Here is a 15,263-nt window from a genome sequence, read left to right as displayed (position 1 = left end):
CGCTTATCCGCTGAGTATTGTGAGGGGGGGGGGGGCAAATTAGGGCTTCGGTAAGGGGGCTCCATGCTTTCTATGTGTACCCCCGTGTCCTGTCATGTGACCATCCCCGCCAGGAGAGGGTCTCAGCAGAGCAGTGACGGTGTAGTGGGATCAGAAGCCGCACCGTGTACACTGATCCATGCACAGCTGTGTGACGTTAGCAGAGCCCGCAGCAACCGGCAGTGTCACCGGTACCGGTGTCGGCTCCTCCTCCTTTCATCCGCTGACAGTTCTCATCACGTGACGCGACGGGCTGGGACAGTGGGCGTAGCCTTCCCGGGATACTGCGCGCTCCCGCCGCCCTCCTCCCGTGTCTGGCCTCTCCCGCGGACACGCGCCCAGTGACGTCAGAGCGGCAGCGGAGAGACACAGAGCGCCGGGAAGATAGCGGGAGGGATACACCGAGAGTGAGCGAGCGACAGACGGACCGACTGACGGACGGCGGCGGACTGACAGTGACAGCGGCGCTGACACCGAGCGGGACCTACTCCCTCCAACCGCTCCTCAGGAAACGAGCAGCTCGCCTCCTCACTCTCCTCCTCTCCCCCATCCCTTATCAACCGCCGGGTACAGGAGGAAAAAAAACAGGATCCGGGACCCTCCGCCCGCTCCCGCCGGACCCGGGACCCCCCAGCAGTCATGGGCTGCACCCTGAGCGCGGAGGAGAGAGCTGCGCTGGAGAGAAGCAAACAGATCGAGAAGAACCTGAAGGAGGACGGGATCACCGCGGCCAAGGATGTGAAGCTGCTGCTGCTGGGTGAGGAGGAGCGGGGGAGGGAGCCGGCACGGGGGCGGCCGGCACTCTGCCTGTGTATATATATATATATATATATATATATATATATATATATATATATATATATATATATATATAGTCATGCATCGTGCATCCATATACATTGTATCACAGCAGGAAGACATCTTCCATATCCTCCACGGTCTCCCTGTGGCTCCATCCCTATCTGTGCGCACACTCCATACATCTATTCATTGTATCCCATCAGACTATTGTCTCATCATCTATCCCCCTGCAATGTATCATCCCCTGTACAGTGTATCCCTGCTGCATCCTCGATCTGTGTGCAACATATACCGTGTATCAGATCTCACCGTGCACTGTGTGCAATATATCTATAATTCCTCTACATTGTACCCCTGCTCCTATGTGAGCTCCATTCCTGATCTGTGTGCACCCCCTCTATATATGTCAGTATCACTGCAAATATCAGACCATGCACTGTGTATCTATCTCACTCTACATTGTATCCCTGCCCCTATATGTGCTATCTATTTAATATCGGACATCTACATATCTATCCATTCGTCCATTTATATATCCAGATCCATCTAATCTATCAGCATGCGCTGTGCACCATGTATATATCCCCCTATACATTGTATGCCTGTCCCTATATTATCTCTATATAGCTGCATGCACTGTGCACCATGGATCTCTATATAGCTGCATGCACTGTGCACCATGGATCTCTATAGATCAGCATGCACTGTGCACCATGGATCTCTATAGATCAGCATGCACTGTGCACCATGGATCTCTATATAGATCAGCATGCACTGTGCACCATGGATCTCTATATATCTCCATGCACTGTGCACCATGGATCTCTATATAGCTGCATGCACTGTGCACCATGGATCTCTATATAGATCAGCATGCACTGTGCACCATGGATCTCTATATAGCTGCATGCACTGTGCACCATGGATCTCTATATAGATCAGCATGCACTGTGCACCATGGATCTCTATATATCTCCATGCGCTGTGCACCATGGAGCTCTATAGATCAGCATGCGCTGTGCACCATGGAGCTCTATAGATCAGCATGCGCTGTGCACCATGGATCTCTATATATCTCCATGCACTGTGCACCATGGATCTCTATAAATCAGCATGCACTGTACACCATGGATCTCTATATAGATCAGCATGCACTGTGCACCATGGATCTCTATATAGATCAGCATGCACTGTGCACCATGGATCTCTATATAGATCAGCATGCACTGTGCACCATGGATCTCTATATAGATCAGCATGCACTGTGCACCATGGATCTCTATATAGATCAGCATGCACTGTGCACCATGGATCTCTATATAGATCAGCATGCACTGTGCACCATGGATCTCTATATAGATCAGCATGCACTGTGCACCATGGATCTCTATATAGATCAGCATGCACTGTGCACCATGGATCTCTATATAGATCAGCATGCACTGTGCACCATGGATCTCTATATAGATCAGCATGCACTGTGCACCATGGATCTCTATATAGATCAGCATGCACTGTGCACCATGGATCTCTATATAGATCAGCATGCACTGTGCACCATGGATCTCTATATAGATCAGCATGCACTGTGCACCATGGATCTCTATATAGATCAGCATGCACTGTGCACCATGGATCTCTATAGATCAGCATGCACTGTGCACCATGGATCTCTATAGATCAGCATGCACTGTGCACCATGGATCTCTATAGATCAGCATGCACTGTGCACCATGGATCTCTATAGATCAGCATGCACTGTGCACCATGGATCTCTATAGATCAGCATGCACTGTGCACCATGGATCTCTATAGATCAGCATGCACTGTGCACCATGGATCTCTATAGATCAGCATGCACTGTGCACCATGGATCTCTATAGATCAGCATGCACTGTGCACCATGGATCTCTATAGATCAGCATGCACTGTGCACCATGGATCTCTATATATCTCCATGCACTGTGCACCATGGATCTCTATAGATCAGCATGCACTGTGCACCATGGATCTCTATAGATCAGCATGCACTGTGCACCATGGATCTCTATAGATCAGCATGCACTGTGCACCATGGATCTCTATATATCTCCATGCACTGTGCACCATGGATCTCTATATATCTCCATGCACTGTGCACCATGGATCTCTATATATCTCCATGCACTGTGCACCATGGATCTCTATATAGATCAGCATGCACTGTGCACCATGGATCTCTATAGATCAGCATGCACTGTGCACCATGGATCTCTATATAGATCAGCATGCACTGTGCACCATGGATCTCTATAGATCAGCATGCGCTGTGCACCATGGATCTCTATATATCTCCATGCACTGTGCACCATGGAGCTCTATATAGATCAGCATGCACTGTGCACCATGGAGCTCTATATAGCTGCATGCACTGTGCACCATGGATCTCTATATAGATCAGCATGCACTGTGCACCATGGATCTCTATAGATCAGCATGCGCTGTGCACCATGGATCTCTATATATCTCCATGCACTGTGCACCATGGAGCTCTATATAGATCAGCATGCACTGTGCACCATGGAGCTCTATATATCTCCATGCACTGTGCACCATGGATCTCTATATAGCTGCATGCACTGTGCACCATGGATCTCTATATAGATCAGCATGCACTGTGCACCATGGATCTCTATAGATCAGCATGCACTGTGCACCATGGAGCTCTATATAGCTGCATGCACTGTGCACCATGGAGCTCTATATATCTCCATGCACTGTGCACCATGGATCTCTATAGATCAGCATGCACTGTGCACCATGGATCTCTATAGATCAGCATGCACTGTGCACCATGGATCTCTATAGATCAGCATGCACTGTGCACCATGGATCTCTATAGATCTCCATGCACTGTGCACCATGGATCTCTATAGATCAGCATGCACTGTACACCATGGATCTCTATAGATCTCCATGCACTGTGCACCATGGATCTCTATATATCTCCATGCACTGTGCACCATGGAGCTCTATATATCTCCATGCACTGTGCACCATGGATCTCTATATATCTCCATGCACTGTGCACCATGGATCTCTATAGATCAGCATGCACTGTGCACCATGGATCTCTATAGACCAGCATGCACTGTGCACCATGGATCTCTATAGATCAGCATGCACTGTGCACCATGGATCTCTATAGATCTCCATGCACTGTGCACCATGGAGCTCTATATATCTCCATGCACTGTGCACCATGGATCTCTATAGATCAGCATGCACTGTGCACCATGGATCTCTATAGATCAGCATGCACTGTACACCATGGATCTCTATAGATCTCCATGCACTGTGCACCATGGAGCTCTATATATCTCCATGCACTGTGCACCATGGATCTCTATATATCTCCATGCACTGTGCACCATGGATCTCTATAGATCAGCATGCACTGTGCACCATGGATCTCTATAGATCAGCATGCACTGTGCACCATGGATCTCTATAGATCAGCATGCACTGTGCACCATGGATCTCTATAGATCAGCATGCACTGTGCACCATGGATCTCTATAGATCAGCATGCACTGTGCACCATGGATCTCTATAGATCTCCATGCACTGTGCACCATGGATCTCTATAGATCTCCATGCACTGTGCACCATGGATCTCTATAGATCAGCATGCACTGTACACCATGGATCTCTATAGATCTCCATGCACTGTGCACCATGGAGCTCTATATATCTCCATGCACTGTGCACCATGGAGCTCTATATATCTCCATGCACTGTGCACCATGGAGCTCTATAGATCAGCATGCACTGTACACCATGGAGCTCTATAGATCAGCATGCACTGTACACCATGGATCTCTATAGATCAGCATGCACTGTGCACCATGGAGCTCTATAGATCAGCATGCACTGTACACCATGGAGCTCTATAGATCAGCATGCACTGTACACCATGGATCTCTATAGATCAGCATGCACTGTACACCATGGATCTCTATAGATCAGCATGCACTGTGCACCATGGAGCTCTATAGATCAGCATGCACTGTACACCATGGATCTCTATAGATCAGCATGCACTGTGCACCATGGATCTCTATATAGCACCATCCACTGTACACCATGGATCTTAACACCCTCTCTTGCTGAGTGCACAGATTTCTGCAGCTCCCTCCTCATCCCTGACACTGGTGGCCGATTTGCTTTTTTTCCTGCCAGCACTTAATTCATTGCTTGCTTCCATCTATTCATCTTTTTTTTCTCTGACCCTACAGGGGCCGGGGAATCTGGGAAGAGCACCATTGTGAAGCAGATGAAGTAAGTGGCCTCTTCCTCCTCCTCCCTCCCCCTCCTCCCTGTAATGCTGTGTGAGCCGCCATGTTTGTGCCTGGCCCTGTGCACTGATTGCAGGGAGCTGTTCCCAGCTCGTGGTGCTGAATCTCGGTGATGCGGCTGTGTCTGGCCCATGGTGGGGCCTCTGCTCCCTGCAGCAGATCGTGCATGTTACCGGCACCGATGCACGTTGTGACCTGTGTGTACAGGCGCTGATTGTCTATGGCTGGCACAAGGTGGCTGACATAATTACATCTTCCCAGGGTCTCAGAGCAGCCTCCAGCGCCATCATTGATTCTCTGGGTGTCCAGCAGGGGGAGATAGTGCTGGGTGGATGCATGGTAGGGAATGTGGGGAAGCTCTGGGGTTATGTTATGGGATGGAGATCACCCTATAGATGTATATGGAGAACTATAGGATGTTTGTATTGATGATATGATTAGTGGGTTATGTACCGGAGTGATCTTGTGATGATGAAGGGTCTGCAGTGAATTTGGCCTTGTTATCCGTTTACCTTATGTATCAAATGCTGTGATTTATGTATTATAGTTACACACTGACCGGCCATTACCGTGTGCTGCGCTGTCTGGGCTGTCATCTGTGCAAATGACAGATTGCTGCTGGTGTCTTACAACACTGGGGGGATCCTGTAAAATTGGGATGTATGATGTGGGATCATTTATAGTTGGGGTCTCTGTGGCTTTCTATGTAGTTGAATCTGTTGTGATTGGATCATATCTAGTTGGGATCTATGGTGGTGGGATTGTATCTAGTTTAGATGTATCGATGACATTTTTTTTCAATCTAGTTGGGATCTATGATGTTGGGGGCCTGTACTTGATGGTTGGTCTTTAACAATGTACTGAGAAGAGCCGTCTATATAACATGGGGTGTATATTACAGCCCTGTAGATTGGTTGCAGTGGCCCCCTGCTCTCAGGGAAAAGGTTATAGCGCCCCCTGCTCTCGGGGTAGGGGCACGGCCCTCCCCCCTGCTCTCTCTCGGGGTACGGGTATGGCGCCCCCTTGCTCTTGGGGGAAAAGGTTATAGCGCTCCCTGCTCTCGGGGTAGGGGCACGATTCCCCCCCCTGCCCTCGGGGTAGGGGCATGGCGCCCCCCCCCTCTCTCTCTTGGGGTATGGCGCGCCCCCTGCTCTCTCTCAGGGTAGGGGGTATGGTGCCCCCCTCTCTCTCGGGGTAGGGGGTACGGCGCGCCCCACTGCTCTCTCGGGGTAGGGGGTATGGCGCCCCCCTGCTCTCTCTCGGGGTAGGGGGTACGGCGCGCACCCCTGCTCTCTCTCGGGGTAGGGGGTACGGCGCCTCCCTGTCTCTCGGGGTAGGGGGTACGGCGCCTCCCTGTCTCTCGGGGTAGGGGGTACGGCGCACACCCCTGCTCTCTCTCGGGGTAGGGGGTACGGCGCCTCCCTGTCTCTCGGGGTAGGGGGTACGGCGCACACCCCTGCTCTCTCTCGGGGTAGGGGGTACGGCGCCTCCCTGTCTCTCGGGGTAGGGGTATGGCGCCCCCCTGCTCTCTCGGGGTATGGCACCCCCCTACCCTGCTCTCTCTCTCGGGGTAGGGGGTACGGCGTGCGCCCCTGCTCTCTCGGGGTTGGGGGTATGGCGCCCCCCTGCTCTCTCGGGGTATGGCACCCCCCCCTGCTCTCTCTCGGGGTTGGGGGTACGGCGCGCTCCCCTGCTCTCTCTCGGGGTAGGGGTACGGCGCCCCCCCCCCTGCTCTCTCTCGGGGTAGGGGTACTGAGCCCCCCCTGCTCTCTCTCTGGGTATGGCCCACCCCGCTCTCTCTCGGGGTAGGGGTACGGCGCGCCCCCTGCTCTCTCTCGGGGTTGGGGTATTGTGCCCCCCCCCGCTCTCTCTCGGGGTATGGCGCCCCCCCTCTCTCTCGGGGTAGGGGTACGGCGCACCCCCCTGCTCTCTCTCGGGGTAGGGGGTATGGCGCCCCTCCCCCCTGCTCTCTCTCGGGGTAGGGGGTACGGCGTGCCCCCCTGCTCTCTTGGGGTAGGGGTACTGAGCCCCCCCCCTGCTCTCTCGCGGGGTATGGTGCCCCCCTCTCTCTCGGGGTAGGGGTGCGGCGTGCCCCCCTGCTCTCTCTTGGGGTAGGGGTACTGAGCCCCCCCCTGCTCTCTCTCGGGGTATGGCGCCCCCCTGCTCTCTCTCGGGGTAGGGGTACGGCGTGCCCCCCTGCTCTCTTGGGGTAGGGGTACTGAGCCCCCCCTGCTCTCTCTCGGGGTATGGCGCCCCCCTCTCTCTTGGGGTAGGGGTACGGCGCGCCCCCCTCTCTCTCGGGGTAGGGGTACGGCGTGCCCCCCTGCTCTCTCTTGGGGTAGGGGTACGGCGCGCCCCCCCTGCTCTCTCTCGGGGTAGGGGGTATGGCGCCGCGCCCCCCTGCTCTCTCTCGGGGTAGGGGGTATGGCGCCCCCCCCCCCCGCTCTCTCTCGGGGTAGGGGGTATGGCGCCCCCCCCCGCTCTCTCTCGGGGTAGGGGTACGGCGCACTCCCCTGCTCTCTCTCGGGGTTGGGGGTACAGCGCGCCCCCCTGCTCTCTCTTGGGGTAGGGGTACGGCGTGCCCCCCTGCTCTCTCTTGGGGTAGGGGTACTGAGCCCCCCCCCCTGCTCTCTCGGGGTATGGCGCCCCCCTCTCTCTTGGGGTAGGGGTACGGCGCGCCCCCCTCTCTCTTGGGGTAGGGGTACGGCGCACCCCCCTCTTTCTCGGGGTAGGGGTACGGCGCGCCCCCCTCTCTCTCGGGGTAGGGGTACGGCTCGCCCCCATGCTCTCTCTTGGGGTAGGGGTACGGCTCGCCCCCATGCTCTCTCTTGGGGTAGGGGTACGGCTCGCCCCCATGCTCTCTCTTGGGGTAGGGGTTCGGCGCGCCCCCCTGCTCTCTCTTGGGGTAGGGGTACGGCGCGCCCCCCTGTTCTCTCTCGGGGTAGGGGGTATGGCGCCCCCCCCCCTGCTCTCTCTCGGGGTAGGGGTACGGCGTGCCCCCCTTCTCTCTCTTGGGGTAGGGGTACTGAGCCCCCCCTGCTCTCTCTCGGGGTATGGCGCCCCCCTCTCTCTTGGGGTAGGGGTACGGCGCGCCCCCCTGCTCTCTCTCGGGGTATGGCGCCCCCCCTGCTCTCTCTCGGGGTATGGCGCCCCCCTCTCTCTTGGGGTAGGGGTACGGCGCGCCCCCCTGCTCTCTCTCGGGGTAGGGGTACGGCGTGCCCCCCTGCTCTCTCTTGTGGTAGGGGTACTGAGCCCCCCCTGCTCTCTCTCGGGGTATGGCGCCCCCTGCTCTCTCTTGGGGTAGGGGTACGGCGCGCCCCCCTGCTCTCTTGGGGTAGGGGTACGGCGCCCCCCCCTGTTCTCTCTCGGGGTAGGGGGTATGGCGCCCCCCCTGCTCTCTTGGGGTAGGGGTACGGCGTGCCCCCCTGCTCTCTTGGGGTAGGGGTACTGAGCCCCCCCTGCTCTCTCTTGGGGTAGGGGTACTGAGCCCCCCTGCTCTCTCTCGGGGTATGGCGCCCCCTGCTCTCTCTTGGGGTAGGGGTACTGAGCCCCCCTGCTCTCTCTCGGGGTATGGCGCCCCCTGCTCTCTCTCGGGGTACGGCGCCCCCTGCTCTCTCTCGGGGTACGGCGCCCCCTGCTCTCTCTCGGGGTACGGCGCCCCCTGCTCTCTCTCGGGGTAGGGGTATTTGCTGCAGTCCTGCTGACTCCCAGTGATGTGATGGCCTCAGTAAAGATGGCCGCCTGCTCCCGTCGCCTCATCCCTCCTCTCACGCAGGTCTGGCTGCCATAGGATAATCCTTGCGCTGCTGCAGAGATGATTGCATGTGGCGGGGGAGCTGCCGGGGCTGTGATACAACTCGATCGCTCAGCAATCTGCTAAATATGACTGAATCCGTAGCCGATAACAAGTCGCATGTGGGGAGGAGATCGGGTGCAGACATCGCCGCCGACCATCGCTGGTCTCTGTGCCGCAGCTCCGCTCTCCGGCATTTCTCCGTCTTCCCCGCGGGTCAGGAGGTGGACAGCGCCCAGCCGGGACTCGGAAGCGTTGTGGGCGGAGTCTGAGTGTTCGGCTGCTGTCGTGCATTTCCGTACAGGCTTCGGCTGTTTCCGGATAGGGTCGGAAAACCCTGCACTATAGGCTTGTGTGTGTGTTCACTTTCCTAAAAGAAGCTGCTGGTATTTGTAGTACTCCAGTTTTTTTTTTTTAATTGTCAGCCTTTTTACTCCTGATCCTGGCTTTTTTATCTTTTGCTATATTTTTTTCTGTTGATTTATTTATATAATTATTTATTTTCTTTTGCATTTTTTTTAAAACATTTTTTTTATTTAAAAAAAATACCAGGATGGATCTGATTACATCAGGATGATTATTTTTTTTTGCATGAATGTAGAAATGAATGTATATAATGTGTGCGCAGAACATAGGATAAACGTCCTATAAAGAGGCATTGGAAGCCCACAGTATCCCGGCGTGTAGGAGAGTGAGCAGATCTGATGGATTCTCACTGTGTGACCCTTCACGGATAATAAGTAGTGACATCCAGCAAAGCCACTGGGCCTTTTCTAGCCATTAACTTCCTGTTTCAGGGAATTCACATGCATATTAGCAGCAATGGACTCTGTGGGGCCATTATACTGTATGAAGGGCTATGTGGGGCCATTATTCTGTATGGAGGACTATGTGGGGCCCATTATTCTGTATGGAGGACTATGTGGGGCCATTATTCTGTATGGAAGACTATGTGGGGCCTATTATTCTGTATGGAGGACTATGTGGGGCCATTATTCTGTATGGAAGACTATGTGGGGCCTATTATTCTGTATGGAGGACTATGTGGGACCCATTATACTGTATGGAGGACTATGTGGGGCCATTATTCTGTATGGAGGACTATGTGGGGCCCATTATTCTGTATGGAAGACTATGTGGGGCCCATTATTCTGTATGGAGGACTATGTGGGGCCATTATTCTGTATGGAAGACTATGTGGGGCCATTATTCTGTATGGAGGACTATGTGGGGCCCATTATTCTGTATGGAGGACTATGTGGGGCCATTATTCTGTATGGAAGACTATGTGGGGCCTATTATTCTGTATGGAGGACTATGTGGGGCCTATTATTCTGTATGGAGGACTATGTGGGGCCTATTATTCTGTATGGAGGACTATGTGGGGCCCATTATTTTGTATGGAGGACTATGTGGGGCCTATTATTCTGTATGGAGGACTATGTGGGGCCCATTATTTTGTATGGAGGACTATGTGGGGCCTATTATTCTGTATGGAGGACTATGTGGGGCCCATTATTTTGTATGGAGGACTATGTGGGGCCTATTATTCTGTATGGAGGACTATGTGGGGCCCATTATACTGTATGGAGGACTATGTGGGGCCCATTATACTGTATGAAGGGCTATGTGGGGCCATTATTCTGTATGGAAGACTATGTGGGGCCTATTATTCTGTATGGAGGACTATGTGGGGCCTATTATTCTGTATGGAAGACTATGTGGGGCCTATTATTCTGTATGGATGGCTATGTGGGGCCCATTATTTTGTATGGAAGACTATGTGGGGCCTATTATTCTGTATGGAGGACTATGTGGGGCCTATTATTCTGTATGGAGGACTATGTGGGGCCCATTATTCTGTATGGAGGACTATGTGGGGCCCATTATTCTGTATGGAGGACTATGTGGGGCCCATTATTCTGTATGGAGGACTATGTGGGGCCATTATTCTGTATGGAAGACTATGTGGGGCCTATTATTCTGTATGGAGGACTATGTGGGGCCTATTATTCTGTATGGAGGACTATGTGGGGCCCATTATTCTGTATGGAGGACTATGTGGGGCCCATTATTCTGTATGGAGGACTATGTGGGGCCATTATTCTGTATGGAAGACTATGTGGGGCCTATTATTCTGTATGGAGGACTATGTGGGGCCTATTATTCTGTATGGAGGACTATGTGGGGCCTATTATTCTGTATGGAGGACTATGTGGGGCCCATTATTCTGTATGGAAGACTATGTGGGGCCCATTATTCTGTATGGAGGACTATGTGGGGCCATTATTCTGTATGGAAGACTATGTGGGGCCATTATTCTGTATGGAGGACTATGTGGGGCCCATTATTCTGTATGGAGGACTATGTGGGGCCATTATTCTGTATGGAAGACTATGTGGGGCCTATTATTCTGTATGGAGGACTATGTGGGGCCTATTATTCTGTATGGAGGACTATGTGGGGCCTATTATTCTGTATGGAGGACTATGTGGGGCCCATTATTCTGTATGGAAGACTATGTGGGGCCTATTATTCTGTATGGAGGACTATGTGGGGCCTATTATTCTGTATGGAGGACTATGTGGGGCCCATTATTTTGTATGGAGGACTATGTGGGGCCTATTATTCTGTATGGAGGACTATGTGGGGCCCATTATTTTGTATGGAGGACTATGTGGGGCCTATTATTCTGTATGGAGGACTATGTGGGGCCCATTATACTGTATGGAGGACTATGTGGGGCCCATTATACTGTATGAAGGGCTATGTGGGGCCATTATTCTGTATGGAAGACTATGTGGGGCCTATTATTCTGTATGGAGGACTATGTGGGGCCTATTATTCTGTATGGATGGCTATGTGGGGCCCATTATTTTGTATGGAAGACTATGTGGGGCCTATTATTCTGTATGGAGGACTATGTGGGGCCTATTATTCTGTATGGAGGACTATGTGGGGCCCATTATTCTGTATGGAGGACTATGTGGGGCCCATTATTCTGTATGGAGGACTATGTGGGGCCCATTATTCTGTATGGAGGACTATGTGGGGCCATTATTCTGTATGGAAGACTATGTGGGGCCTATTATTCTGTATGGAGGACTATGTGGGGCCTATTATTCTGTATGGAGGACTATGTGGGGCCCATTATTCTGTATGGAGGACTATGTGGGGCCCATTATTCTGTATGGAGGACTATGTGGGGCCCATTATTCTGTATGGAGGACTATGTGGGGCCCATTATTCTGTATGGAGGACTATGTGGGGCCCATTATTCTGTATGGAGGACTATGTGGGGCCCATTATTCTGTATGGAGGACTATGTGGGGCCCATTATTCTGTATGGAGGACTATGTGGGGCCCATTATTCTGTATGGAGGACTATGTGGGGCCCATTATTCTGTATGGAGGACTATGTGGGGCCCATTATTCTGTATGGAGGACTATGTGGGGCCCATTATTCTGTATGGAGGACTATGTGGGGCCCATTATTCTGTATGGAGGACTATGTGGGGCCCATTATTCTGTATGGAGGACTATGTGGGGCCCATTATTCTGTATGGAGGACTATGTGGGGCCCATTATTCTGTATGGAGGACTATGTGGGGCCCATTATTCTGTATGGAGGACTATGTGGGGCCCATTATTCTGTATGGAGGACTATGTGGGGCCCATTATTCTGTATGGAGGACTATGTGGGGCCCATTATTCTGTATGGAGGACTATGTGGGGCCCATTATTCTGTATGGAGGACTATGTGGGGCCCATTATTCTGTATGGAGGACTATGTGGGGCCCATTATTCTGTATGGAGGACTATGTGGGGCCCATTATTCTGTATGGAGGACTATGTGGGGCCCATTATTCTGTATGGAGGACTATGTGGGGCCCATTATTCTGTATGGAGGACTATGTGGGGCCCATTATTCTGTATGGAGGACTATGTGGGGCCCATTATTCTGTATGGAGGACTATGTGGGGCCCATTATTCTGTATGGAGGACTATGTGGGGCCCATTATTCTGTATGGAGGACTATGTGGGGCCCATTATTCTGTATGGAGGACTATGTGGGGCCCATTATTCTGTATGGAGGACTATGTGGGGCCCATTATTCTGTATGGAGGACTATGTGGGGCCCATTATTCTGTATGGAGGACTATGTGGGGCCCATTATTCTGTATGGAGGACTATGTGGGGCCCATTATTCTGTATGGAGGACTATGTGGGGCCCATTATTCTGTATGGAGGACTATGTGGGGCCCATTATTCTGTATGGAGGACTATGTGGGGCCCATTATTCTGTATGGAGGACTATGTGGGGCCCATTATTCTGTATGGAGGACTATGTGGGGCCCATTATACTGTATGGAGGACTATGTGGGGCCCATTATACTAGTTTTTCATTTTGGCCCTCTGTGTGGTTGAGTTTGACATCCCTGCTCTATTTATTCACCAGGATTCTCAATTTTTCAAAATGTACCTATTGTTTGAAAAAAAACTTTTTATATATTATAGTCATTGCATAGTTTTGCTGATCAGTGGGGGGTCAGAGTCCAGTGGTTAATACACCGCTTTTAAAGGGGTGATCCGAGACTATTTTATTTTTTTATTATGAGCCTAAGAACTAACAGACAGTTGGTAACTACCTTTGTCTTCTGCCGGGTGGCGATCTCTGCTGGCACAGAACGGTCACAGTACGCTCTTGCCCACTATTCTGCAGCTTCTCTTCCGCTTTGCTCTGTTGACGGGGTGTGACTGCCGGTGTCAAGCTGATTGACAGCTGGATCCCCGCAGTTTGACAACAGGGAGCCAGCTGTTCGTACACCGCATCGTGAGAGTGGATGTAAAGACCCAAAGACTTACTGTAGAGCCCGTACACCCCTCAGTCATTTTCTCATGATTTTTTTGGTAAAATTTTAGTAACCAAATAGCAAATTTTCTGTTTTTTTTTTTTGTTGACTTCTCGGAAAGTGCTCTATCACGCCCAGAGCACTTAACACCTCATTTGCATATTAATTAAAATGCTAATTACTTGGGAATGCAGCAACAAGTAGAAGATGTAAAGGTGTTGACGGATTCACCATATGTTGATCTTACAGATTCCCTGTGAGACTTATTCTCTCCTCCTTCATACCTCCTCTATAACTAGTTATGAAATGGTTGTGGGCTGAGATCCCTCCTCTTGGTTGGGTGTGTGAGCCGCAGCGGGCCTGGATATTTCAGGAGGTGCTGCTTCTCTGGGGTATCTCATTACTGCCGCTCCTTTCACTACGCTCCCACAGGAGGGGGGTTTACATGTAATTATTCATCCATTTTTAAGCCTCCAAATAGGAGACGTGAAAAGCAATTTTCTCCTTGTGCCGTTGACTTGCGGATGCTTTGTAATACACTGAGGTTTGCTATTCGAGCTCGTTAATATTAATAAAGGGATTGATTTAAAACACGATCTGCCTGTTTACTACGTCCTGTAATAAAAAGGGCATACATACGTTAGGAGGATGTAATGACGCTTAATGGCGAGTCTGCAGAATAACATATGGAGGGGGATGGTTTGTCAGCGCTTTTTAGGTTTTCATCGCATTCCCTTGTAAAGCAGAAGTTGTCATCAATTTATGTTATCCAGCCTTTAATTTGCCTGTAGATATTTAAAGGGGCTTATTGGTGCTCATTCCCATCTTCACAAATGGGTATTGTCAGATAGAGCTTGTAAAAACATTCACTTTTGCAATTTACTGCTCATTGAAATTGTCATCCGTTCTTGAGATATTACCAGTTTTCTTTGGTTGCCTTAGAGACCGACCACCGCTTCTAGACAGCATAACATTCGCAACTCTTACAATCTCTCTTCTGTTGATCTGTAAGCGCTGTTTTGAAGCTGACCAGGATCATTGCATCTCGTTGTTACCTCCTAATGCAGGCCGGACGCACCGTGATGTTTACAAGCCGGATAACATCGGTGGTCGGTTTCCTAGGTAACAAGCTGTAAACAATAGAAAAAAGTGTTCATATCTCAAGAGCGGCTGCAAATGTTAACAAGCAGAAAATTGCAAAAGTGCTTGTTTTTACACGGACTAGCCGACAACATCAATCTATGAAGATGGGAATAAACCCTTTAATAAATTGTATTGATGGGTTTGTGCCAACGTTGTACCTCTAGCCACCCCCTTTTTGTAATCTATCGGAGCTTTGTGGAAGGGCGCAATGTATATTCCCAGTAGAAATAACTCGCGCAGTCACGTCGTTGCCGTTTTGGAACAGGTTGTGCCACCTTTGTCTGCGTTTTAGTAAAA

The 15,263-nt window shown here is 51.2% G+C and overlaps 1 protein-coding gene across 2 annotated transcripts in view; it reads left to right on the top strand.

Moving 5' to 3' along the window:
• Window positions 1-303: 303 nt before the first annotated feature.
• The window catches only part of GNAO1 (G protein subunit alpha o1), a 190,209-nt gene continuing 175,249 nt past the window's right edge, over window positions 304-15,263 (top strand). Inside the window, exons 1-2 of one of the 2 annotated variants that reach the window (XM_073659089.1) lie at window positions 304-796; window positions 5,118-5,160. In XM_073659089.1, the coding sequence (XP_073515190.1) occupies window positions 679-796; window positions 5,118-5,160 (161 nt within the window). In that variant the 5' untranslated portion in view covers window positions 304-678. The remainder of the gene's footprint in view (window positions 797-5,117; window positions 5,161-15,263) is intronic. The other variant, XM_073659088.1, reaches the window with a different exon arrangement.

Source organism: Phyllobates terribilis, unplaced genomic scaffold (genome assembly GCF_046119375.1).
Source record: "Phyllobates terribilis strain yellow unplaced genomic scaffold, ASM4611937v1 Scaffold_13__5_contigs__length_258822181, whole genome shotgun sequence".
NCBI classification, from domain to species: domain Eukaryota; kingdom Metazoa; phylum Chordata; class Amphibia; order Anura; family Dendrobatidae; genus Phyllobates; species Phyllobates terribilis.
This window is presented reverse-complemented; position numbering and strand designations above follow the sequence as displayed.